This window comes from Pyrgilauda ruficollis, unplaced genomic scaffold (genome assembly GCF_017590135.1).
Source record: "Pyrgilauda ruficollis isolate IOZ18807 unplaced genomic scaffold, ASM1759013v1 scaffold196, whole genome shotgun sequence".
NCBI classification, from domain to species: Eukaryota; Metazoa; Chordata; class Aves; order Passeriformes; family Passeridae; genus Pyrgilauda; species Pyrgilauda ruficollis.
The window spans coordinates 622,907-649,257 of record NW_024518762.1 but is presented as its reverse complement, the minus strand read 5'-3'; the positions used below and the strand labels follow the sequence as shown (position 1 = coordinate 649,257).

Here is a 26,351-nt window from a genome sequence, read left to right as displayed (position 1 = left end):
TCTGCAGCATTCTGGTCCATTCTGGAGCTGCAGCTGGCACGGACAGGCAGGCCCAGCTGCCAGGGCTGCCCAGCTCCCTCCGGCGCACGCCGTGCCTCGCCGCTCCGGTCCCGCCGCGCTTTCCCCGCCAGGGCGCTTTTATCATTTTCAGAAGGGATAAAATCAGTGGCCTGCACCAGCTGCATCTTTAACCCAGGTTTGCCTCTGTCGGAGGTGCGGGCGCAGCTCCGTGGCTGCAGGAGGAGCCCTTTGCTCCCGACAGAAGGGCCGTGCGTCCGCACTGCCTGCCCGCTGCCCCAGGCGCCTTCCCAAAAGCACCGGATGATAACTGCATCTCCTGCTGTACCTGTAACAATTTAATCGTGTGAGTCAGCCCAGTCAAGCATCCCCAGCTCATGACTGGGAGACATGAAATTCATTGTCATTATTGTCCCTGTCATTTTGGATCATTATATCCTGCTGCAGAATTTTCCTCACTCCAGTGCTTTCTTACCTCCAGGAAGCAAGGATTATGGCTGAGGTTGGGGTGGGGGCAGGACTGTGAACTACATTTACCTCAGGGGAGCCACAGATTAAATTGGCTTTGCTTTCTGACTTGCCGGATTCGTCTGTTTGTACGCTCTGGGTTTAAGGTTGGAAATGATGAATATTCCGGTGAATTCAGGACCTCTCTCTTTTCTTTTTTTTAATGCTTGTATAAGCAAAGGATGGGGTTTGTGTCCCTTAAGAAGTGAACGGGGAATAATTCTTCAGATCGTGTTACCAAAAAGATTTAAGATTATTCCTGAACAAGACAACGTTACTTGTTCATTGTGGCACAAACATCTGCGTGGTCCCCGGTGTGTCCTGCCTTTCAGGGCAAGGGATGGAGCTCTCTGTGAGCCAGGGCTGTTTGTGGGAGCTGCAGTGGGTCACGGGTGCCAGGTGCGCTGCTCCCTGTGGGACATGGCCTTGGGAGGGGAAGTGTGTGATGGGATCCCTGCCCATCTCACTGCTCCCTGGGAACAAGGGACAGGAGCAGAGGAACCGGCCCCAAGCTGCACAGGGGAGCATCAGGATAATGTTAGAAACAGCTTCTCACTGGAGGTTAGGCATTGTAGTAAGTTGCTTGTGGAGGTGGTGGAGTCTCCATCCCTGGCAGTGTGCAGGAGCCATCTGGATGTGGCACTTGGGACATGGCTGTGGGGAGATCATGGTGGTGCTGGGTGGTCTGGAAGGTCTGTTCCAGCCTTGCTGCTGTGGGTTCTGGGATCTGTGTGGCAGGGCACTCTGTCCCTCCAGGCGCTCCCTCCCTGCGGCCAGGGAGGTTCCCGAGTGGGCTCTCCTGCATGGCGCAGCGCGCAGTGGCTGACACAGCCATCCCTGCTGTGTTGGGAGCCAAAAGCCAGCACAGGCTGGCCCCGATGGGAGCGCACCCTGATGGATTTTCCCCCTGGAAGCCGTTGGTGGCAGTGGGGACGCAGAGAGCTCTGGTGACATCACAGGTCCCTGGCCGGCGCGGTGGCACGGCCGCAGCAGCCGCGCCGTGACGGGCGCTCACGGTGACATTTTAGCGCCGTTTCCATAAACTGACAGTGACAATGTTTAGTTCCATTTTAACACGGTGCTTTTCCTGCCACTGACACGGCAGTCGCAGTGTAGTGACAAGTTGAAGGCTGATACAAAAGAAGTGGGAAACAACATAATTATAAAGCAGTCACACAGAGCCAGAATTCCAAATTTTGTCTGTCACTGGATGTGGTGGATATTGTGGCTTATTTTTGCTTTCTGGGATCTTAGTTTCAGTAGGAGTTTTAGCTCCTGTGCTGTAACTTGGCAGCAGACTCAATCAGACAGACATTTGAAGGATATTGGGATTTATTCTGTAAAAATATTTTATGTTTTTTTGCCTATTGCTTGTGATACTGCTTTGTTTATAACTAGAGAATTTGGAACAAATCACAGTGGAACAGAGGCATTGGCTTTAAACGGACAGAAGGCAGGGGTAGGTGGGAGATCAGGGCAAAATCCTCCCTGTGAGGATGGTAAGGCCCTGGCACAGGTGCCCAGAGCAGCTGTGGCTGCCCCTGCAAGTGCCCAAGCCAGGTTGGCTGGGATACTGGAAATGGTCCCTGGTACGAGGGTGGAATGGGATGGGCTTTAAGGTCCCTTCCAACCCAAACCATTCTGTGATTCCAAGAATAGGGAGGTTTAGCTCTTGTGATCTGAGCTGGCGCTAAATGGAGGAGGTCAGAAATTAGGGTTATTTAAAGTGGATGTGTCAAATGTGAGTTTGAATCTGTGGGGATCAGTTTACCCGTGAGAAGGCTCGAGGCTTTCCCTGCCATGAAAGCTCACATCTTTGGGCAGGTGTTAAAGGGCTGAAATGTGGGGTGTGGTTGTTTCCAGTGCATGTTCAGTTGTCCATCATCCCTCCCCCCTGTTTGTGCCTTACTTCAGCAGCACGGGTGGCCCAGGGCACAGCAGGGCTGCAGGCACAGCCGGGAGTGCTGTCACTGTGCTGCTGGGGGGATGGAGCTGATGGAGCCCCGGCAGAACACGTCCCCCTGGAGCAGGACAGGAGCAAGGACATGAGTGCTGCACAGCCTAGAAAGTCTGGGAGTTTGCAGCAAGTTCCACTTCAGTTTCTTGTGATTCAGAGAGCTGGAGAGTTCAGGTCGGAGGGCATTGTTCTGACTTGTGACTCACGAGTCAAAGGGGACATTCCCCCTGGGCTTACTCTGCTTGTCTGGGGAGGAGAACTCGCTGAGCTCTCGCTCAGAGAAGTCTGGAATGGTTTTGAGTCACTCCAGCTGATTCATCGTGCCTAACTGGGATCTAACCCTTTCCATATGCACAACAGCTCCTGGGCTCCTGCTTAATGCTTGTAATAAAACTGCTCGTGCAATTAAGCACTTCTTAAAATTATAGGAGAGGGACAGTCTTGGTGACTTAGTGAAGTGTAGTTGTATATATCTAATGCACATGTATAATTGTGTCATCACTCACCAGCCTTCAGTGTGGTGAGGTTGGGGTAAGGTTTGTGTGTACACAGTGAGAAAACCTTGAACAGGAAAGGATTTGGTTTTCTGTTGCTTTATACAGGTAACCTGCAGTTACCTGGTGCAGGGCTGCAGTAAGGAGTACACCTGTAGGCAGGTGAGCTTTAAGGTCCCTCTCATCCCCAGCCTGTTTGGGGCTCTGTGAATTGGTGTGGTGGGGTAGTTGTCAGGGTGACACAGGACAGAACATACCAGAACTGCCAGAGTGCCTCATTCACGCTCTGGTTTTCACACAACGCTCCTGAACCAGTCCCAAACAAATCTGTCCGGTCTGTGGGCTTTGCTACCACTCTCTGCTGGCTGGGGCTCAGCTCTGATAAAAATAAAATTGAATGTACACTGTGTGCACTCTGGGGGAGGATCCTGTGAGTGCCAACGGAAACACTGTCTGTTCGGATGTGAAGAAATACTGCATTTGCTACTAAGGAGTGAAAATAGAATTCTCCCAAATTACACAAAAATAAGAAATTATAAACCAAATGGCATCACTGTTGGGCTTAACGTGGTGTGGGATAGACTTACTCAAACTGTCTTTGCACACTAAATGTCCTCAGCAGTGTGGCTTCCAGGATTGAGGGGTTTCTTAGAGGGTTCAGTGTTAGTTTGGTGAAAGCACTCAGGCCAGTGTTTTGGGAAAAGCTTGGTTGACTACCCTTAGTAAAAATGAAAGTATCTCTTCATTGTCACCATATTACAGCAGGTGAAAGCAACAAATGAGGGAGGGCTGATTGTTTCAGTTTTCCTTGCCGTTTTCAAGAGGCACTACACACGGAGTGTACTGCAGAGAGCTGAGCATGTTCCATCAGTTGGCTCAGGGAGGCTTCTCCCAGTGTGCTGAGCTGTGGCTGCCTTCTGTCAGGGTGCAGCAGGTGACAGCTGGCACCATGCAAGGAACAAGCGCTCAAACCCAGCCCTGGAGCAGCAGAGTCCTCTCCAGGCAGGGTACTGGTGAACATCTCTTCTTGGGGAATGCCACAGTTACCATTTCACTGTGTTGCCTACACTTAGGAGATGTAGGGGATCTTCAGGGGCATACTCACCTGTGGAGAAGGATGCCACATTAATTTGGCTTAGCCCCTCTGTTGTTAGAAAATAACTTTTTGGCTGAAGTATTTGGAAAACCCCAGGGGGTCACTGAGGGGTCACCAGTGGTAGCAAGGGGGGATCACTGTGCTGTTTGGCTTTGGAGCCCCAGTGGCTGCTGTGCAGGACAAGGATGGCTGTGGTGGGTAATCCAGGGCCTCCCTGGGAGCTGGGGTTCCCTTGCCTTTGATCACACCCCCAGGTTTCTTGGAGTGGAATCATGGAACAAGCACCCTGGGAAGGTGCAGCGGTGCTCGTGTCAGGAGAGCTTTATAGGTCTGGGCTGGAGGAGATAAAGCTTGGGGGTGCTTTTCTCTGGTGTTGGGGGATCTCTGTGTCTGGGGAGAACGGCAGCTGATTGCAAGGTCAGAAAGGTTGAGATGCAAAACCTTGGCTTTGCTGTATCCTTCCCTTTCTCTCTAGAGTGTTAAAGATCATCACTGTAGTCTGGAGCTCCCTCCCAAGGAGCAGCTCCCATCTCTGCTCTCTGTGACCAGGGACAGGACCTGAGGGAATGGCTGGAGCTGTGTCAGGAGGGGTTTAGGCTGGAGATCAGGAAAAGGTGCTTTCCCTTTGGATGAAGGGTGCTGGGCACTGCCCAGGCTCCCCAGGGAATGGGCACAGCCCCGAGGCTGCCAGAGCTCCAGGAGTGTTTGGACACTGCTCCCAGGGACAGGGATTGTTGGGGTGCCTGTGCAGGGAGTTGTGATCCCTGTGCCTCCCTCCAAGTCCAGGATATTCTGATTCTCTGTTCAAGTGCAGGATTTTAATGTCATTATCTAGGGGAGAATACACATGCCAGTTGGCAGTCCTTAAAAAAAAAAAAGGCAAAACCCAGCTGTTCCTGAGTATAGAGCCACTATCCTGTGACCCCATCTCCCTAAACTGCACTGCTGTTCTCCACAGATGATAAATTCCCAAGGTGGGAAGTCACTCTTTACTCCTTTCAAACCCAGACCTCTCCAGATCTCTGCTGTTCATGCCGTGAAATACTCAAGGACTCCACACTGTAGGTCACATCAATCTGAAGCCAGTGTGGTTTTCTAGCCGTGTAGTTAATCAGGAACTGGTTATTTCCCAGTCCTCTGCCTGCAAATGCATTCCATGGGCACTCAGTTGCTTTTGGACAGCTGAGGAGTGAGTAATAGCACAGGGGTTCTTGCGTCAGAATAATGATGAGGGGAAAATGGATGAGAGGTTCAGAGAAAGGAGGAAAATGTTGTTTTGAGCACAGTGGTCCAAATCCTGGCATGTGCTGAGAGTGTCTCACTCTGACTTCATGAGCGTTGGGAGGCTCAACAAAACGCCGAGCAGCCTTTGGATTTGGGGCTTGCTAAACAATTGTTACTTGGAAGTTTGGTTTTATAGAAGCTACCCATTTCCACATTATTTATTCTGCTGATTGGCTTCTCCGGATTGCTTTTGCTCTGGACAAATAAGTGACAAATCTGGGCAGAGGCAAACTCGCCAAATTTAAACAGTCAGGGCTCCATAGACCAAAGCTAATATTGGCTGAAGTGGGGTCGTGCTGAATGTGATGAATCCCCACACCAGGGCACCACGGGAGGGTGGGGTTTGTGTGGGTGCCACCTGGGGCTCTGCTGGCAGGAGCAGATGGGGGGGTCTGAACGCCCCTGGCCCCAGGGTCCTGCTGCAAGGAGGGAGCAGATCCCCTTGTGCCGATGGTACGGCAGGGTTTGGGTTTTGGGGACCCTGCCTGAGGGGTGCTGCTGCGTGGCCCGGGACAGCCGAGTCCTGCGGTGCCGTGGGTTGGGCTGGCTCCAGTTCAGCCCCAGGTAAAGGGGATGTTTCCAGAGCAATGAGCTCCTGAGAGCCCCTGGCCACAGGCTAGGGGAGCGTTTCCTGCATCACAGAATCACTGAAGCATTTATGTTGGAAATGCCCTCCGAGAGCATCAAGTCCAAGCTGTGACCTCACCTCATCAACCAGCCCAGAGCACCGAGTGCCACATCCAGTCCTTCCTCGAGCACTGGGTTCCTCTGGAATCCCTGTTGTTATGTGGAAGCAGCTGCTGTTCCGCAGCTTGTCGCTGTCCTTTGTCCCTTTTTCACCCAGTGCTCCCTCTGCACATGAGCTGTACCTTCTCTCAACCCTGCCTGGAACTGGGCAGCTTTGAGGTGAACCTCATAAGGTCATTTATCCCTCCCTGCTACGGCAGCGGGGTCCGTGCATTTACTGAGAGCTTTGCCTGCCAGCTCTGACCGATGGTTGTTCCCTATCGTGCGTCTCGTGTGATGGAGCATCCCCAACTTTTCCTGACATCTTGCTCAGTTGTTTTGCTGTTCTTCCGTTGTTGCAGCTGATTCTGGGCATTGTTTGCTGAGTGGAATTGGAGTTACTGTTTGTTTCTTCATCGGTGCTTTATCATGCTGCTGTTTCTGTACACTTTGTGTAACTTTTTTTCTCATAGCTGAAGACGGATGGCACTGCACAGCCTGGGCTGGGTTGGAATGAGGGGTTTGGGGAGGGGAGGTGGTGCTTGCGAGGCCATTGATCCCATCTTTATAACTTTGCCCTTTTAGCTGGGAACAGATGATTTGCACGGGGGTTGGAGATTTGCGCAGGCAGAATCCGAAGGACCAAACTTTACATAAACCATTTATACTAAATGCTGGGAATGCTGGCAGCATAAATCACCTACAGTATCTATTACAAATTTATCACTTTATCAGTATGGTCTGCGATAGGAGTGGTTCAAGCAGGTGGGGAAGTGAACCTCAGGAAGTTTAGCCTGCTTGAAAATTAATTATTCAGGACACACAGAGCCTGGCCCCTTCAATGTATAGTAATTCTTTCCAGCCAGCATCCAGGCCTCCAACTTCAGTGCAATAATAAATAGGAGAAGTCTCAGGTGAAGCCAGTATTTCAGAGTAATTAATCATCTTCCCCTCACAGTCCCTCCACCTCTCTCTTGGTTTTCTTTAACGAGGGAATTTCAGTAATAAATCTTTAATGATATGTGTTAAGAATCCTTCATTAATTCTTGTCCACTTATTTCTCTTTTTTGGTTGCTTTTATGTTGTATGTTGGGAAGTTCAAAGGAATATACCAAAAGAACCCCTGTTAAATGTAGCAGTCTCTAAAAGGATGTTTTGGATGTCGAGTGTCATGTGTCCACTTGGTAATCGGACTTGTTGGTTAATACCAGTTGTATTGTCAAAATCCTGGCTATGGGTACCGAGTTAGGGCAGGATGGTAAAGGAAAGGGAAGGCTGGTTAGTGTGCTGCTCAGTGCAGCGGTGCAGACCCTCAGCGAGAGGCTCGGTGTGTGTGGGGCAGGCCCAGCCCGTGGGGCAGACAGGCACAGCCCGTGGGTCACACACAGCCCGTGGGGCAGGCCCAGCCCGTGGGACAGGCACAGCCCGTGGGTCAGGCCCAGCCTGTGGGTCAGGCACAGCCCGTGGGGCAGGCCCAGCCCGTGGGTCACACACAGCCCGTGGGTCAGCCCCAGCCCATGGGTCAGGCACAGCCTGTGTGGGGCAGGCCCAGCCCATGGGGCAGGCCCAGCCCGTGGGGCAGGCACAGCCCATGGGTCAGACACAGCCCGTGTGGGTCAGCCCCAGCCCGTGGGTCAGGCCCAGCCCGTGGGGCAGGCCCAGCCCGTGGGTCACACACAGCCCGTGGGGCAGGCCCAGCCCGTGGGTCACACACAGCCCGTGGGTCAGCCCCAGCCCGTGGGTCAGGCCCAGCCCGCGGGGCACGCTGGACGCGGCGGTGCCCACACGGCCCGGCCCGGCCCGGCGCTGCGCGCAGAGCCCGGCAGCGAGCGGCCGTCAGCGGTACGCGATGTGACAGGGACAGCTGTGACAGATCCGTGCTGACACGCTGCCGTGGCGCCGGCCGTGCTGCGGGTGACGGCTGTCCTTCCCTGCAGGACAGCACAACGACGCGCGCATGAACCTGGCCATCGCCCTGACCGCCGCCCGCTACGGCGCTGCCACCGCCAATTACACCGAGGTGCGGCACCTGCTCAAGAGCACGGACACGGGCCGCGTCTGCGGGGTGCGCTGCAGGGATGTGCTCACCGGTGAGTGGGGTGTCTGGGGTCTGCGGGGTGCGCTGCAGGGACGTGCTCACCGGTGAGTGGGGTGTCTGGGGTCTGTGGGGCGCGCTGCAGGGACGTGCTCACCGGTGAGTGGGGTGTCTGGGGTCTGTGGGGCGCGCTGCAGGGACGTGCTCACCGGTGAGTGGGGTGTCTGGGGTCTGTGGGGCGCGCTGCAGGGACGTGCTCACCGGTGAGTGGGGTGCACTGCAGGGATGTGCTCACCGGTGAGTGGGGTGTGCAGGGTACACTGCAGGGACGTGCTCACTGGTGGGTGGGGTGTCTGGGGTCTGTGGGGTGCGCTGCAGGGACGTGCTCACAAGGAGTCTGCGGTTTAGGGGATGTGTGTGGGGTCTTCAGGTTCCACTGCAGCGATGTGCTCACAGGTGAGTGGGGTGGGCAGGGTCCCACTGCAGGGATGTGCTCACTGGTGAGTGGGGTGTGCAGGGTGCACTGCAGGGATGTGCTCACAGGTGAGTGGGGTGGGCAGGGTCCCACTGCAGGGATGTGCTCACTGGTGATTGAGGTGTGCAGGGTCCCACTGCAGGGGACAGTGACACAGGAGGGAGGAGCAGGGCCACTGCTGTCTGCAAACAGCCCTAAACCAGCAGAGGAGCCATCTTTCTGGGCCATGCCATGTGTCACTCAGCTTCCACTTGTGTCACATTTCTCACTCAAACCCCAGTGTTTTGGCAGGCCGGACTGAGCTTTGTATCCCAGCCTTTCTGTCAAGCAAAGATGACATTGTAAAAGGCTCCGTGCTGTACAGTAGTAATCCCATTTACCGAGTCTGCGGGCTGAGACTGAAATCTCTCTTCTTGAGAGGCAGATTTCAGCTGAGCAACTTCCACCCCACCTGCCTCTCTTCTGCCCTTACAGATAAGCTGGGATTCCACTCTAAAACATTTCTCTCAAATCTGGTGTTGGGTGAACACTTAGTTAATTTTTAGAACCTGTCCCAGCTGTTGTGTTCAGACACGCAGGGTACACTTTACAGTAGGTTGAGTTCATGGAGAGATGAATAACAAAGAGCATCAGTGAGCAGGAAACAAATGGTGTCTGTGATTGATACTGTTTTCTTTCACAGGGAAGGAGTTCGATGTCAGAGCCAAGTGTGTTATCAATGCCACGGGACCTTTCACAGACTCAGTCCGCAAAATGGATGATCAGGAGGTGCCCAACATCTGTCAGCCCAGCGCAGGCGTGCATATCGTGATGCCTGGTTATTACAGGTGAGGCACGGGGAGCCTGCTGCCCTGTGACACCATTTGTAGTCTCTGCTGCTGCTGAATAAATCAGCTGGGAGAGGCGCGCCGCTGGCTCTGCGGCAGTTCGCAGCGCACAGTTTGAGTCTGATTTTTGTTTGTGTTTTCCAAAGAGGATCCTGGCGCTGTGCCGGTGAGGAGAACAATTTCATCTATTCAGAACAGACTGAAGCCGTGTAGTTGTTAGTTAGAGCTCCCCAAGGCAGGGCTCCTGCTGAAGCAGAAGGCGTTTAGGCAGCACATCCCCAGGTGTGAAAGCACCTGTTTCAGTGGTGCCTTTGAGCTGAGTGTGCTGCTGCTTGGTCACCCCCTCAGGGAAACAAGGAGCATGTAAAACCTTCCAGAGAGGTTGCACCTTCTTGCAGAATCTCTTGTCCTGTTAAATCATGGAATCACATAGTGGTCTGGGTTGGAAGGGACTTTAAAGATCATCTTGTTCCACTGCCTGCCTTCACGTATGAAACTCCTTGTGCAGTGATTCTGCTGGGATGTGGCTCTGCTCAGAGAAAACAGGAGTGCAGAAGCACAGAATAAGTGATAGGATGGGCAGGGTAATCAGTAATAATAATTACTGTCACAGGCAGTAGAAGTAGCTCAGGGTAGCACAACCACATTTGCTGTGGCCCCAAGCTCACCTGTGGGGGTTTTGGTGGCCAGGACGTGCCCTCCGTGTTCCAGGAGAGGTTCCCGTGGCACTCTGCTCCCTGCAGTCTCCTGCTCCTCTCCCTGTTTGCTGTGCAAAGCCAAATCCCCTTCTCCCAGCCAGCCTTGTCAGTCGGAACTCAAATATTACCTTTGGTTCCTGAAGTCATTAGCATCCTAATGGAAATTCCCCTTTATGGACTTAGCCCAGTTGTGTTGATACAGTGCCCTTGCAGTAATGCCTTCCACAGCCCCTCTCAGAATGGGAATTCAGCCTTCAGTGCACCAGGGGGTGCTTCTGCCAGAGCTGTCCCAACAGGACACCACCACACACTGTAAAATTGAGGCATTTTTGGCCTGGTGTAAAATCACCCCTGCATTCTCTTCTGGGTTTTTTTTTTTTTTTTTTTCATTTTTGTATCTTTCTCCATGAAAAATGGTAAAATGACCTGATAGCTGCTTTAAAGTACTAAAAATGTGGAGAAATGGGCTGTAATCCCAGTTTCCTCATATGCCAGGAGAAGGATGTGTGTGATTAGCTTTATGGCCCTACACAAAAACATGGAAAGCTTTAGAACCTGGACTCACTTGGTAAATTCAAAGTAGAAGATGGCTGGATATGCTTGAGAGCTCTGATTTATTTATTCTGTAATAACCCAATAATTTTAATTGGAAATGTGGAGAAGTCTTGTTCTCCGTGTTCCCCGGTGTATGTCAGCATGTGGGCATTACTTTCCTTGGAAAATAGTATCTGCCCACACACTGCCTCCACAGCACAGCTGATAAGATAACACTGCACTGAATTTCCTTGGAGTGGGATAGCTGAAAGCAGGGAACTGTCTGCTAAATAGAAAACACTCGTGGGATTTAATCTTGGTTGTATCAGGCCTTCCTTCTCGTGGTGCCAAGGAACACTGCTCAGCACAGGAAGGTTGGCATTTCACCGTGTCCACGTGTGCCCTGTGAATGTGTTACAGGATTTTGGCCCACAGTCACACCAATGATTTTTTTTTTTTTTTTAACATCTAGAGGGTTTTAGTTATAAGTATAGTCAAGATTTTGTAGAACTAATGTTAACCTAATGCATTCACTCCCCATGGGTTTCTTACTCATTGATGTCCTTCATTAATAGTCCCAGAATTCCTCCCCTCATTAATTAGGCTTCCTGCCTGGAATGTGTCTGTGAAGGCAAGGCTTTTTCCTCTCCCTCCTGACCAATTTCAGATGTTTCTGTCTTTCTGGAATTTTCCTCTCTGCTCTGCATTCCACATTCCAGGTAAACTTGCCTGTTGCACCTTCCTTCTTCTCTATGGAAAGTCACTTTTTATTATTTAACTGCGTTTGTGGTGCTTTGGTCAAATGCTTCTTCAGCTGGAGATCTTCCATGGATCCAAGACCTTCCACAGACCTCCCGGACCTTTTGCCTCTACATTTCTCTGTAAAGGCATTGCTGTATGCTTCATGTTGGAGTTTCCAATCCTCAATTTGCCCATTTTAGCCATCTTTAAAGAGAAATCTCAGCGTGGCTACATGGCTTTACCTCCTTCTCCCATCCATGGTGGAGTCGTAGGAATTCCTGCCTCATAAAATCGTGTTGTTTCAGAGGTATTCCTGGTGTGCAGCAGCATGACTCCTGAGGCCTCAGGAAGGCCAGTATTTGGGTGTTAAGATGCTTCTTTCTGATGCAAAACACCTTATTTTGCATTTGTTTGGGTGGTTCTTTAGTTATTTAAATAAGCTGGAGCAAGCATGGCAAAGGGCATGGAGAGAGAGCTTCCCAGGATAGCTGGTATCAGTGATTCAGTAAATAATTGGCATATGAAAAACTGTTCCAGCCTTTCTCAGCACTTGCTGTGCAATCTAAAACACTTCAGTCCAGAGGTGCTGTGAGGAAACTTAGTTGGAAGTCTTTGTTTGTTTCTCTTGCTTGTTTTTAACAGTTTTTATGAAATCACATCAAAAAAATTTCATACTTTGAAGAAAATGTCTATGAAGTTTCTGAATTCTGATACTGTATATTAAACCTCTGATTTCCTCTGTCTCTAAATCAACAGCTTTTTCATTTTAAAAAGTAATCATTTGTCTGAGGTGATTTACCTTTCCCAAACCTGTGTTGACTTCCCCTATTAGATTGTACCTCTGCCACCGTATGCCTAAGCTGTCTATAAATATCAGCTAAAATGGGTCTAATATACATGCTAGCTATGAAATTCTCAGCCTCTCTCCCAGCCTTGCCAGATATTGCCAACTTCCCTTCAGTAATCACTTCAGACTTCCTAAAAATGCAATATTCAGCTTGAATAGGTAAATCCCACCCAAGCAGGTCTTTGCCTGCCTTAGGATTTGAGTCCACTGAATAATTCCCCCTGAAGTCCATAACTGCCACCTGAATCTGCATCTCCTGCCCTCCTTCCATGTGCCCCCTGTATCTCAGCAGCAGGGGCACAGCCTGAAGAGCCCTGACCTCACTGCCCATGTTTGTAAAGGGAGTTGCAGCACCTTAAATGAAAGTCAGCATCAGTCCCTGCAGCAAAAATGATGGAAAAAAGGGGCAGTTCAGTGTTTTCCTACATAAAAGCTGTTTGCTTTGAAGTGTTTATAAAAGCCTTTTGTTTTCTGAAATACAAGCAGAGCTTTTTAATAAGCCATGAGGAGGTAGTGGATTTATACCTGTGGATATCTTTCTTACATTACACCAGAAAAATCTGATACATGAATTAAAACCTATCCAAAGCACTACAGTTTTTCATCCTTGTACTGAATCATTCTGTTGTAGCACTGGCAGAAGTAATGAAAAATGCCTGAGTAGCAGCATCCACTGAGTGTCCCTTTTGCCTTTTTTCCCCAAAGCACAGTTCCCCATTCAGGAAGAGAGCTGGAAGCACTCAGAGCACGTTCCTTGGTCCAAATCCCTCGAGAGTCTGTGGGTGTTCCTTCCTGCTGAAGTGGCAGGTGGTGACAAACTCAGGCTTAGTGTCACTGCAAGGATATTCCTTAAATGTCTTCATTTCTCTTCTTTGTTCTCCTTTTCCTCTCAGTCAGCACCCCTCACCCCTCCTGCTCCACCTTTACTGTGGAGGCAGATTGGAGGAATCACTGTGATTTTATGGCATAAAAACATCCACGGGCCTTCTTTCTCCAAACTTCTAGGACATCTGTGTAAAGCCATGTCTTGGCCACGTGTGAAATCCATTATTTGTTGATTATTAACCCCTTTACCTGGGAGCAGGTGCTGTGTGCCAGTCCTTGCCTGGGCACTGGGGGTGCAGGGACGGCCCCCAGGTGCCACCCCCTGTTCTGGTCTGAGCCAGGCCCCTCCTCTCTTCCAGCCCTGACAACATGGGGCTGCTGGACCCGGCCACCAGCGACGGCAGAGTGATCTTCTTCCTGCCCTGGGAGAAGATGACGATTGCAGGGACCACGGACAGCCCCACGGATGTCACCTCCCACCCCATCCCCACGGAGGAGGACATCAACTTCATCCTGAGCGAAGTGCGCAACTACCTGGGCCCAGACGTGGAAGGTAACTCCAGGAGCCCTTCCTGGAAGGGCTGGGGGGGCATTCCAGCCTGGGGAGGCCAGGCATTCCAGTCTGGGGGAGAACGTGCTGCTGCCTGAAGCTGTGCCTCTTGAGATCTGTGTGTCTGAAACCAGTGGGCTGAGGTGTCAGCATGAGCTGTGCAGTGCTCCAGAGCATCCAGTCCACCAGCAGCCAGCACCACTGCCATTGTCACCACTAACACGTCTCCCCAGGTGCCACATCCACTTGGTTTTTGGGCACCTCCAGGGAGGGTGACTCCACCGCTGCCCTTGGCAGCCGTCTGCCCTCCAGAGTGAGGGTTTGGTTTGTTCAGTTTATTCTGCGAGAGCATTTGCACTGCTGCGTTTCTGCTGCAGCATTGAAATAAGTCTGAAAAGTACTCAGGCAGGAACATTGCAACATATTTAGGTATAGGAAGACCTGCTGTCTGGAGATGGGAAATGCTCAGTTCCTCGTTTCCTGAAGTGGAGAATTGATGTCTGAATGTTGTATGAAGTTCTGGAAGTGTCCAGGGAAGCTCCTGTTGACTGTCTGGAGCAGCAGTTGGTGTTGGAAGTGCAGGAGACCAGGGAGGGAGATGGGAATGTGAACAGGACAGAGATTAGATGGGATATTGGGGAGAAATTCTCCCCTGGGGAAAATGTGAGGCCCTGGCACAGGGTGCCCAGAGCAGCTGTGGCTGTCCCTGGATCCCTGGCAGTGCCCAAGGCCAGGCTGGACGGGGCTTGGAGCAGCCTGGGACAGTGGGAGGTGTCCCTGCCCTGGCAGGGTGGGATGGGATGAGCTGTAAGGTCTGTCCCAAGCCCGGCCATTCCCTGGTTTCCCGCGTATTTTCCAGCAGCACATTCGGAAGTGTTCAGCCCCTCTGGCTCAGCCCAGCTGGGCCTGTGCTGGTTTTCCCATGCAATTACTGTTTATAGATGGCTGGAGCTGAAATAACAACGGCACTGCCCATATCACCCCTCGACAGCCCTGCCTCTGCTGCCAGAGCCAGTGCCAGGGTTATCAACTTCCACAGGCTTGGACACCTTCCAGCTGCTTAATTACAGCGTCACGCGTGCTGCTTTCTGTAGTTTCATTAGTTTATAAACCTAATACAGGGTCTTGTGTCTGTGATTAACACTTCATTTTGGCAGGTTGAACACGCTGGCAGAACACATTGATTTCGGAAATCTATTCCGTGTTCTTTGGGGGATGTTTTTTACACCCTTTTAGTGATTTTTCAATTATCGGTCATTTGAAAGTTGTATTAAAAACATGTTCCAAAGACTTCGGTTTAAAGCAAATTGGCAACTGCACTTAGGGTGAAGGCTGTGGATAAAGATGGCTTGTCAAGAGGAAACCTTGGAATAATAGCCTTCAAGCTAGAGGAAAAGCTTGGAAGATGTGAAAGGAAATGTTACACTCATGTAACAAACTTTATTTTGGTTTATAAAACGTAATGTAAGGATTGTTCAGATTCATTGGGAAGAATTGTCATGGAAAGGGGGGGGTCAGGCTGGAGCTGCCCAGGCAGGTTTGGAGTCCCTATCCCTGGAGCTGTCCAGGGAACACCTGGATGTGGCACTCAGTGCTCTGGGCTGGTGACAGGGTGGGCATTGGTACCAGCTGGACTCAATGGTCTGGGAGGGCTTTTCTAACATCAGTGGTTCTGGGATTCCGTAGCCCAGCTTCTCCCCTGGCTCAGGGGGCTCTCCCCAGCTCTGGGGGTTGCTCAGGGCCAGGCAGGGTGTGGAGCAGCCCTTGGCAGTGCCCAGTGGGCACCGGGCAGCCCTGGGCTCGGGCTGGCCGTGCCTCAGAGTGGCTCTGCACAGTGAGAAGAGGAGACGTGCTGGCAGCCTGGAGCGGCATCCGGCCCCTGGTGACCAACCCCGACTCCAAGGACACCCAGTCCCTGTCCCGGAACCACGTGGTGACCATCAGCGACAGCGGCCTCATCACCATTGCAGGTACTGGGGGTTCCTTCAACCGCAGCTCTGCTGGGCTTCCCCAGGGTACTTCATGCAAAAATCTTGTTCCACGGGAATTCTTCTGCTCCTATAACCAAACTGCTCTGTCAGTGGCAGTGGGACTGGCTTGGAGCAAGCCTGGCAGCAGTCATGTGGTATTGGAATACATAGATGTGTCTGTAGGGTGTAACAGCTTGTCTTCCTGCTGCTTTCCCCAAATAACGAGGTGGGCACTGTTCCCCCAGGTGGGAAGTGGACGACCTACCGTGCCATGGCACGGGACACCATCGACGCGGCCGTGCGCAAGCACAACCTGCAGGCAGGCTCCTGCAGAACCATGGGGCTGCAGCTGGAGGGGGCCCAGGACTGGAGCCCCACGCTCTACATCAGACTGGTCCAGGACTACGGGCTGGAAAGTGAAGTGAGTCCTGGCTTCCTGCCTTGGAGGGGTTTGGTCTTCCCCTAAATCAGGCGCCAACATAACTTGGGCAAAGGTCTGGTGAGCCAAGAGCTGGGGCAGAGGTAGTTCTAACAGAAATAAAGTTAGTAACTGTTCGTCATCTTCCCCTCTTTCCTTCCTCCTAATCGTGACTGTTTCCTGCTAAAAACTCTCTGACTTGCTGGGGTCTGTGGTCCCTGGAGCCCCCCAGGCTGTGCAGCAGCATGATCACCGTGTGGCAGGAGAGCTGGGCTGCCAGGCCTGGTGGCACGGACACGGCGGGGCAGTGCTGGTCCAGCCTCCCACAGCACAGAGCTTCCTCCCACACTGTCACACTCCAACACCCTTGGCAGCCTATTTGTTATTGGGGATGAGGGAATGGCAAGGAAAATGTGTCTTTCATGTGCTTTCAAAGCATGCTGGATTTGTTTTCCTCTCCACAGGTGGCTCAGCACCTGGCTTCCACCTATGGGGACAAGGCTTTTGAGGTGGCCAAAATAGCCCAGGTGACAGGGAAGAGGTGGCCTATAGTTGGGAAACGTCTGGTATCTGAATTTCCTTACATTGAAGCTGAGGTATGTGGGAAAACCGTGTGACCTTCTGTGATTCTGTCCTTGGGACGAGCAGGCCAGTGGCTCTGAAACATCTCCTTGAGCCCTTTCCTTTGGGGAGGCCAAAATATTTTCTGTGCCTGTACCTGGCGCACACTTTATGTTTCAATATATATACATATTAATATATTTACGCACAATAAAATATTTATACAGCGCCTATTTTGTACTTCATGTACAAACGCTGGATCCCAGGTGGGTTCTGTAAAATGTCCCAGGGAAAGGGGGCTCTCCAGCCGTGCTGTGGGGTGCCAGCCCTGCTGTCCCCTGTCCCCAGGTGGTGTACGGGGTGAAGGAGTACGCCCGCACCGCCGTGGACATCATCTCGCGGCGCACCCGCCTGGCCTTCCTCAACGTGCAGGCTGCCGACGAGGCCCTGCCCCGCATCGTGGACATCATGGCCAAGGAGCTCAACTGGTCTGAGCAGAAGAAGAAGGTACAAAGGGCCCTTTTCAGCTCGAGCTGCTTTGTTTTGCTTGAGGAGTTTCCGTGCTAAGGGTCCCAGTTGGTTGAATAGAGAACTACAAGTGATGTTTTATTCCCGGCAGAATGAGTCACTTGGTGCATTTCATTCTAAAGGCTTTATCAAATGCCTGTGAAATGGGTTGGGATTGGCCAGGGGGTGGCAGGGAAGGGGAAGATCTGTATCCTGTTGCTCCCCAGCCTTAGAAATGAAAGCAGGCTTGGCATTGCTGTCCTATTCCTGTCAGTTATTTTGCTTTACTGACACTTTTCAACAGATCTGCCTCAGCAAAGAAAGCTCCTGTAACCATAAAGAACCTGCCTCGTGCTGAGCTCCCCGATTTTTTTCTGATTTTGGACAGCTGAGTGAATCATCACACTAAGATATCGAGTGGGAGAGAAATGACAAGTTGTAGGCCTAGCCTAAAAAGGCCATTTCTTCTTGAAAGGGGCAGACAGAGCGTGTGTGACTGAAGGTGTGGATGCTCCTGAAGGCATTTACAGAAATTAGAAGTCTTTACTAGCATGGCTATCTTTTTCCAACAGTAAAAAGTGCCTAAGTGTAACTTTTTGATACTTCCCAGCTGCCGTCTGCCTTATTTTGGGACCTTAGAAAAGTACTGGTTAAGTGGAAGACCCATTAGTAAAATATAAAAAATAAACCCTTGTGTAAGAACTTGCTATTGCTCAGATACTCAGGTTTTGTGTTTTCATTGTAGGAAGAGCTTGAAACAGCGAAAACATTCCTGTACTATGAAATGGGCTACAAGGTGAAAACAGACCAACTAACAGACAGCTCTGAGATCAGCCTGGTGCCTTCAGACATCGAGAGGTGAGTGGGGCAGGAGGGCTGCCCGTGCTGCTGTCCCCTGCAGCCCTGCAGCCCTGACGCGCAGTTTTCCCCTCGCAGGTACAAGAAGCGGTTCCGCATGTTCGACAAGGACAAGAAGGGCTTCATAACCATCCTGGACGTGCAGCGCGTGCTGCAGGTGAGCTGCCCTGCTCCCGCCTGCCTCTGGCAGCAGCCCGAGTCCGTGGGTGAGGCCCAGGCTGCTGAGCCCCCCCCTCCTGTGCTCGTTCGTGCAGAGCATCAGCGTGCAGATGGACGAGAACACCCTCCACGAGATCCTCAACGAGGTGGACCTCAACAAAAACGGGCAGGTGGAGCTCAACGAGTTCCTGCAGGTACGTGCTTCGTCTGCTCCCAGCAAAGGCTGGTTTTTGGACAGCAAAGACACAGCTGGGGAACTTTTCTTTTCCCCTTGCTTAGGGCTGGGTAAGAGACCAGGCGAGTGTTCCTGTGGTGGTGGTGGTGGTACAAGGGGCACACAGAGCCATCCTCAAGCAGCTTGGAAATTCAGGGGTCTTTTTTTCCCAGTCAGACTCAAAGAACAGGTCCAATTTACAAAGTATGCCCCAGTCCAGACATGAATTTGGCATTTTAAGCCCAGAGAAGCTGTTTAAATGTATTTAAAATGATACAGGTGTCCATTGGAAGGTGCATGGCACAAGTGTGCACACTGACATTATCCACAGCCGTTAAGGGTTGTTATAAAAATGAGTAAACTAAGAAACTGAATAATAAACAACTAAATAACCAAATATTTATAATGATAACTAGTAATATAACTATAATAATAATTAACTAAATAATAAACTGAATATTATAAAGAATGAGCTTGTAGTTAGAGCCCATCCCAGGTCCTATAACCCATTTTAATTCCTGGATTGGCTAAATTGCCCCAGTCTCTCTGAAAAAAATGACATGCATCTGCTTTTTGGGGGGCTTTCAAGCAAACCTAAGGGTGCTCCCTTTGCATGTGCAGTTTGTCAGCTGGGTTGGTGTTGGAGGACTCTTTTTTGGGGTGGTATTTCAGAGCCTGCTGTGTCTCCCCTGCCCAGTGGCAATGATGAATGCCAAACAGGAGAGAAATTAATGCTGGGGATTTTGGTCAATGTCAGCCCTTTCTTCACTGTGTCAAGTTAAACAAACAAGATCAAGGCAAAGGAAATGGTAATTGTCTCTCTGGAGATGAGCTGGGGATAAGAGCACCATTGTTGAATCTAAATGCAGAAAATTTTCACAGGTTGTGTCCAGCATTAGCAAAAAGGAGTATTTATTTGCCTAAAATGCAGGAATTGAGCTGAGGGGCTGCACTGAATTTGGGGGAAGGGGAAAAACCAAACCAAACAAGTCGGGGGAAGGAGAAGCAATGGCTTTGGGAGTTTATGCTGATCTGTTCAAATGGGAGAGAACAGCCCAGGTGGGTTCTGGCTGCTGGAAGGGGACACCCTGGTACCTCCACTGGAAGCCTTTCACTGGGGCAGCCCAGCCCTTTCTGCAGGGCTGAGCTAGCTGCAGTTTGCTCAGGTTGGGTACATTGGCTGGGGAGCTGAAACAACCAACAGTTGTTGTTCTGTGGGGTTTGGGGGCCTTCTGGGGTGTTTTTGCTAGGCTGACCAGTCTCACCAGGGGTGGCCAGCCCTACATCATCCCATAGAATGCAAAGGCCAGGCAGTGCTTAGGAGTGTTTCAGGGTTGTTTGTGCAAACCTGTGTCACTCTGTGGCTCCTGCACATCTCCCAGAGCAGCCTGGGTGTGGAGCAGCAGTGATGGGGATGCCTTGAGAAGGGAACAGAGGCTGGACAGAATTCCAGGATAAAGCAGGGATTTATTCAAGGATCTCCTCCATGGATGCACCTTGGGCAGCACAAGAGCCCAGCCAGGGCTGCACCCAGGATGAACCCAAATGGTCCCAAAATGCACGAGCGCTCCCGGGGTCTCTCCCTGGGATCAGCTCTGCTCCATGTGCACATTGCAGTTCAGTGTCCAATTCCAGCTCAGCCCCTGCACTCCCATCCTGCTTGTTTTTCTCTCTCCAGCCCACGGGGTTTGTGCTCCTGGGCTGAGATTTGGATCATTTGTCCTTGGTGCCCAGCTGGAGCAGGAATTGTTTTGTGTCCCTGCTCTGTGCAGAGAGCTCAGCAAGCCTTAATGTGAAGCTCAGAACTGCACACTGAAGCAGCACAGAGTCTGAAAAATAGAAAAGCTGAACCTGAGACATGAATGGCACTGCAGGGCTGAGCCCTCTCCTGTGCCTTGCACTGCTCCAGGGAAGCACTCAGTGCTAAGCACGAAGGTGCCACTGAAATGAACTGGGGTTGCCATGGAAGGAGCAAAATACATTAAATGTTTGTTTAATTTTTTAATGGATCTGTTAAGTCAGTGCCCAATACTTGAGTGTTTGCTTTCTGAAAACTTTCAAGTAATTGCGTTTCAGCGCAGAACTTGTGCAAGCCCTGGGCAAATATTTGTGGAGGTTTGTGTTGGAAAATAGAGCAGGTTGTGGCTGGGGGCTGCTGGCCTGCAGCTGGGAGCAGAGCACGGTGCTGAGGGGCCTCAGAGGGCTGGCAGAGTGGCCTGGCAGCCCCAGTGCTCGGTGCCCATGGGGTGACGGGGCAGACAGGGCTGCCCGAGGCAGGCAGCACCGCTGGCACAGAGCCCGGGCACAGGAGCTGCCCGGGGCAGCGTTCCTGCAGAGCCAGCTGCTGCCAGCGGTGCTCCAGGAGGGACAGGGAGCCTTGGAACTGCTGCTGGCATGTAAAGGCAACTGCCCCGTGTTCAGTCAGGAGGGATCATGGAATGCCAGAGTGGCTTCAGTGGGAAGGGACCTTAAAGCGATCCCATTCCTCCAAAGGCCATCGGCCCAGGCTCTGGCAGGCTGGTGGCCCAGGAGGGTGACTGGGCAGGAGGCAGTGCCTCTGCTGCTGGGAGATCCCTGCCTGTGCACAGGCCTGGCCTCCTCCCCGTGGCTCTGGAATTGGGAAGGAGGCCAGGGAGAAGGCCACACCACATTTGCACAGGTCCAGCTGCAGGTGTAATGAGCAGCTTTTCCTAAGGGGGGAAGGAATCTGAGGGATTCCTGCAGTCTGTGGGAGTAAGAAATTGCATTTGGCAAGTGCCAATTGCTCCCCCAGCGCTCTCTGCAGAGCTGGCTGCAGGTAATTTCAGCTCTAATGCTGGCTTTATCCATAGGATAAAAAAGAATTAACTAAAATCTTAGCACTAGTGTGCTTGCACTGGGAGAGAGCAGGGTCCAGCTGCCAGGACTTAAAGGCAAATTAGTTTTAAAAGTCTATAAAGAAATTCGGATTTGAAAGAATTGTGGGAGTCAAGTACAGTGTCTCTCCAGAGAAAGGCATGTGGGTGGAAAGGGCAGGTCTGGGATCAGTGACGGATCAGGAATCATGAAATCCCTGCATGATGTGGGTTGGGAGGGACCCTAAAGCTCATCTTCAAGCCAGGGCCAGGGACACGTTCCACTAGATCAGCTTGTTCCAGCCTGGCCTGGGGCACTTCCAGGGATCCAGGGGCAGCCACAGCTTCTCTGGGCACCCTGATGCCCATCCTCATAGGGAGCAATTTCTTCCTAAACGGAAAGAAATCCTGAATTTTCCGTGAGTCGCATCAATATTACAAATAACCAAAGAAAGCCTGTGCAGCTGCTGTGTTTTCCCCCACTGAAATGTGGTGGAGGAGCCCCAGCGGTGATGGCACACCAGGGGGATGCTGTTTGGTGCCTGCCCTGCTGCAGCTGCCCAGAGCAGCTCTGGCGTTCCTGGGCCGTGAGCGAGCCTGGGCCCGGCCGGGCCGCAGCTGGGTTTGCGCTTTGGGAGGGAGCGGGCTGGCTGTGGCTCTGGGCAGCCCCGAGTGACGCCGTGCCGTGTCCCCAGCTGATGAGCGCCATCCAGAAGGGCCGCGTGTCGGGCAGCAGGCTGGCCGTGCTGATGAAGAGCGCCGAGGAGAACCTGCGGCGCCGCCAGGCCATCCCCGTGGACCGCAGCGGCGGCGGGCTCTGAGCCTCAGGGCAGCTCGCCCTAAGGACTGCGCTGCGTGTGTCCCGTCCTTCATGGCTCCCTTTCTGCTCGGGCCTGGCCTGCCTGTGCGGCCCGAGCCCGGCGGGGCAGGCTGCAGGGCTCTGGGGGCACGCTCAGCACGGCCTGGCCCGGCCGTTCACGTCTGCATCGCCTTCTCCTTCGGAGCACAGGGCTCACAGTGAGTCCTGCGCCGGCCATTCATGTTTGTATCACCTTCTCCTTCGGAGCACAGTGCTCACAGTGAGTCCTGCCCCGGCCATTCACGTCTGCATCTCCTTCACCTTCGGAGCGTGCCATGCTCACAGTGAGTCCTGCCCCAGCCATTCATGTTTGTATCAGCTTCAGAGCATGCCATGCTCAGGGTGAGTCCTGCCCCGGCCATTCATGTTCGTATCACCCGGAGCATGCCATGCTCAGAGTGAGTCCTTCCCCAGCCATTAATGTTTGTATCTCCATCGGAGCAGAGTGCTCAGAGTAAATCCTGCCCTGGCCATTAATGTTTGTATCACCTTGGAAGCACACCGTGCTCAGGGTGAGTCCTGCCCCAGCCATTAATGTTTGTATCACCTTTGGAGAACGCTGAGCTCAGAGTGAGTTAAACTCAGAGTGAGTTTGACAGTGACAGTCCTGCAAACACAAAATCTCTGAGCTGCTTCTGCCTCTTCACCAAGGAGCAGGAGAGGGAAAGCTGTGTCCTGGAGTGGAGATGCCATTCCAAAGGAGCAAACCCAGCACCTCTGGCAGTGGGGGTGGTGGAGAGCTGTCCTGAGGCTGCTGTGGGTGGTAGGTTTGTCCTGTTACTCCAGTGGTGCCAGCACTTGGCCACTCAGAAATTGCAGCTGGAAAACAAGACACCTGGATTAATCACCCAGGTAATAATGTGGCTGAAAGCTGGGCACAGCTTCCCTTCTCCCCTGTTAACACAAATAAACTGCCTCTAATAAATGGCATTGTCTGCAGGTGGTGCTTTGTGCAGTGAAATAAAGGCAGAAGGTGTTTTATGCTAAAAAGAGCTTCAAGTTTGGGGCAAACCCTGATGCTGGCTAGGATGGGGCAGGTTTTGGTAGCACAACATTCTTAAATGTTAATTTAAAAATGCTCAAACACAATGAAAAAAACAAAGTGTGTGTCTTGCATCCTACTAACTTTTCCAGAAAAAAAAAGGCTGTTTTTCAGCAGGCTAAATGAACAACCAAAGCATGGAGCCCTCAGTGGAGCTGTTTCCAGCACTGCTGTACCTGCCTGTTGTCCTCCTGCTGCTGGGTTGGGCTGAGATCAGCTGGGAGATTGCTGCCTGATGTAGAACAAGGCAGGGAAACCTGGCTTTCTGCTGGATTTGGCATCTGCTCTATTCCCTGAGTACAGCAATTTCCACCTCAAACCAAGCTTCACTTCCCAGGGGTCAGAATTTCTGCTGAAGTAAAATTTGCTGTATTTAACTGGTCTCACCACGTCCACTGATGGAAAATAACATCCATCAGGGATGCCCAGCAGGGCAGGAGCGAACAGCAAGGATTCCTTGGGTATTTTAACAGGGAAAATGGCTCCAGACACAAATGGAGATGCTGGGGAGTGGTGGGATGTAGCACAGTGAGTGCACATGCTGTCTTTGGCTGCAGAAGCAGAGCCCTTAAAAAAACAACATTAAACATTGGGGTGTTGAAAAACAAATACAAAATAGATACAAAAGAAAACTCGCCTAAATGAGTTCCTGAAACACTTCAGGTGGTTTTTGCACGTTCAGTTTGGTTTTGGATGCAGATGTTGTTCAGGTTCTGGCTTTGTGCTTCGAGCAGGGGCTGAGGAAGGGGGAGTTGGCACATCTGACACCACGAGGACGTTCCAGTGAGCAGAGGGGTTTGTTCCTGTGCTCCTGTAGCTTTTCCTTTTGAGCTGTGCTCCAGAATGTTCAGGTGAAGGATGGAATGTTTGTGTTCCAAACATTGACAGTGTTCCGCACAGTGACAGATCTCACACGTCCTGCAGAATGGAGGGAAATGAATGTGTAACACACGGTCATTTTGGCTCAGTGGGTGAGGGAAGGGGTTCAGGATTCTGCTATTAACAAAAGTGCCAGGGGAAATAAAACAAAGTAAAAGTCGTGAGATCTTCTCCAGGTCACGTGGAGAAAAAAATATTTCCAATGTTGAACAGGTTTTTTGTAAAGAAAAAACATTTTCACTATTGAACAGCTTTTGTACAGTCTAAAGAGCAATTCTCCACTCCTCTCTAACTGGCATTGTTAAAATAATAACCTGAATTTACCTGGAAAGCAGGATTTCTGTGTTGTAGCCAAAGTATGCTCTTTGTTCTCTTGTTTTGCTAATCTTGCATCTGGAATGTGGCTGTGGGTTCTCCTGGCTGCGTGTGTCCCTGGACGTGGGTTTGCTTTGTGTCACCTCCTGCTCCCTGCACGGCACAGCCAGGCCTGCAGTGACAGGGACAGCTGGCGTGTTCCCCAGCAGTCCGTGGAAACCCTGACGTGTGACGTGTCCCCTGGTGTGTGCAGAGAGCTGGCTCTGCTCTGTGGGCTTCCTGTGTGCCTGTACTGTGGGAACAGCTCCGTGATGTCACTGCCCTGCCATGCTGAGCTGGGGTGGAGAAGCAGCAAGGGGATTGTGTGTGTGAAGATTTCTGGTTTTTCTGTGGGATTTGGTAATGTAAATAACCTGCCCCTGTGGGGAGGGGGGTCCATGCAGTGTCTGGGTGTGTACAAATACGTGTGCAGACACACGGCGGGTTTCCACGTGGCACTTAGGTCTGTTGTCAGGTTCCTGTTGCAGCCTGGGCTGTTCAATGCTGTGTTTGAAGCTGGGTTGTCATTTTTATAACTGTCTTGGTGTTTTCCTGCCATTATTTATTACCTTTGATATCTGGAATGAGCCGCATGCGTTTATTGAGCAATAAGAGGATGTATTTAATGTGCCTTGTTTTTAACTGGTTAAGGACTGAAAGCATGAACCAATAAAAGTGGCTAAAAAAGTTCCTTTCGCTGGAAGTTTGTTGTGGCAGGTGCAGAAGTACCTCAGAGTCGCCCTGGGGAAGTTTCTCTGGGAAGGAGCAGGTGGGGATGGGTGGGTTTGGGGAGCAGAACCCGGGTTTCCCACACCTTCCCCTCTGAGCCCAGAACTGAGTGCTCTGCACTGGAGAAGGGGAGTGAGGAGCGAGCGCAGCCCTGGGCGCTCCAGGAGGTGACAGTGACAGTGACAGTGACAGTGACAGTCCCTGCTCTGCCCTTCAGGCTGGAGTGGCAGCAGCCACCTGGCTTTGACCAACATATGCATTTTCCTCCTGGGTTTTGGCTGCCACCACGGTGAGTTCTGTCCTGCCCCAAAGCAGCAGCAGCAGCAGCAGCAGCGATGGTGGGCGTGCAGGTGAGCCCGGGCTGCCACGGGCGTTCCAGCAGAGCAGATCCATTTTCCCTGTCAGGGAACCAGCAGTGCCCTTAGCAGGGTGAGCACAGCCTTCATAATCTCCAGATTATTCCGTGGGTTAATTCACACTTGTAGCAGGGATGTTGCCCAGCTGCCACGGAGCTGTGCTGATGTACAAGCAGCTCCCTCCACGTGGGAGTGAGCCGGACCGCAGGGGAACACTGAGATTATGGATTTCCCCTAATCCACGGCGTGTCAGTGATAAGGCAAAGAATGTCTGCTGTGATCAGCTTTATCCCAAATATTTTGCAGCACGAAAATTGCCTCGTGTCAGGCTTCTGGCTGGGGTCACACGTGGGCCAGGTAAAAGCGGCGGGCTCGGGGGTGTCCCCAGTGCCGAGGTCCCTGTCCCCCCCAGAACAAACCCAGGCCTACGCTGCCCTTCATGTGCTCCCCCGAATTGTTGCTCCGTTTATTTTGCACAGATCCATTTATTATTTTTGCATCTCTCCAATTAACTGATTTGCAATTCATTCCTATGCAAGCGGAGCTGTTCCTGTCCAAGTCGAGGAGCTGTAAATCTTGAATCTATTGAGCTGACAGGGGAATATATTTCATTTTTCCCCATGAATCATTTGCCATCCTTATTGCAGAAAAATGGCAAAATTATGGTGTACTGTGTTTTCATAAATTACTGCTTTTCTCTCCCCCCCTGCACTCCTCTAATTTGTAATTTCCTGGGAGGAAGAGGAGTGTGGGAGCCCGGAGTAGCCAGGTGAACAGGGCTCGTTTCTCCCCTATGCTCTGAAAAGCTGTCTCACCTCTTTTAAATTGTGTGTGGAACAACTAATAAAGCTTTCATATGAATTTAAAAACTGATTATTGCTACTGAAGTTCTTTTGGCTTGGTGTTAAGAGATTCTCCAGTTAAACTGTTGTAGGAAGGAGGGAGCAGTAAGCAGGGATGCTTTACTGGGATTTTTCCCCCCCTTCATTTAGATTTC

General features: G+C 51.6%; 1 protein-coding gene across 3 annotated transcripts in view; it reads left to right on the top strand.

The window, feature by feature from the left end:
• Nucleotides 1-26,351, top strand: part of GPD2 (glycerol-3-phosphate dehydrogenase 2) — a 60,424-nt gene that overhangs the window by 28,274 nt on the left and 5,799 nt on the right. For 2 of the 3 annotated variants that reach the window (XM_041465968.1, XM_041465967.1), the window contains exons 7-17: nt 8,020-8,172; nt 9,275-9,419; nt 13,424-13,617; nt 15,450-15,584; nt 15,830-16,005; nt 16,467-16,598; nt 16,912-17,070; nt 17,816-17,928; nt 18,007-18,085; nt 18,183-18,281; nt 21,831-22,569. In XM_041465968.1, coding sequence (XP_041321902.1) covers nt 8,020-8,172; nt 9,275-9,419; nt 13,424-13,617; nt 15,450-15,584; nt 15,830-16,005; nt 16,467-16,598; nt 16,912-17,070; nt 17,816-17,928; nt 18,007-18,085; nt 18,183-18,281; nt 21,831-21,956 — 1,511 coding nt within the window. In that variant the 3' untranslated portion in view covers nt 21,957-22,569. Of the gene's footprint in view, nt 1-8,019; nt 8,173-9,274; nt 9,420-13,423; nt 13,618-15,449; nt 15,585-15,829; nt 16,006-16,466; nt 16,599-16,911; nt 17,071-17,815; nt 17,929-18,006; nt 18,086-18,182; nt 18,282-21,830; nt 22,570-26,351 lie in introns of those variants that run through there. The other variant, XM_041465969.1, reaches the window with a different exon arrangement.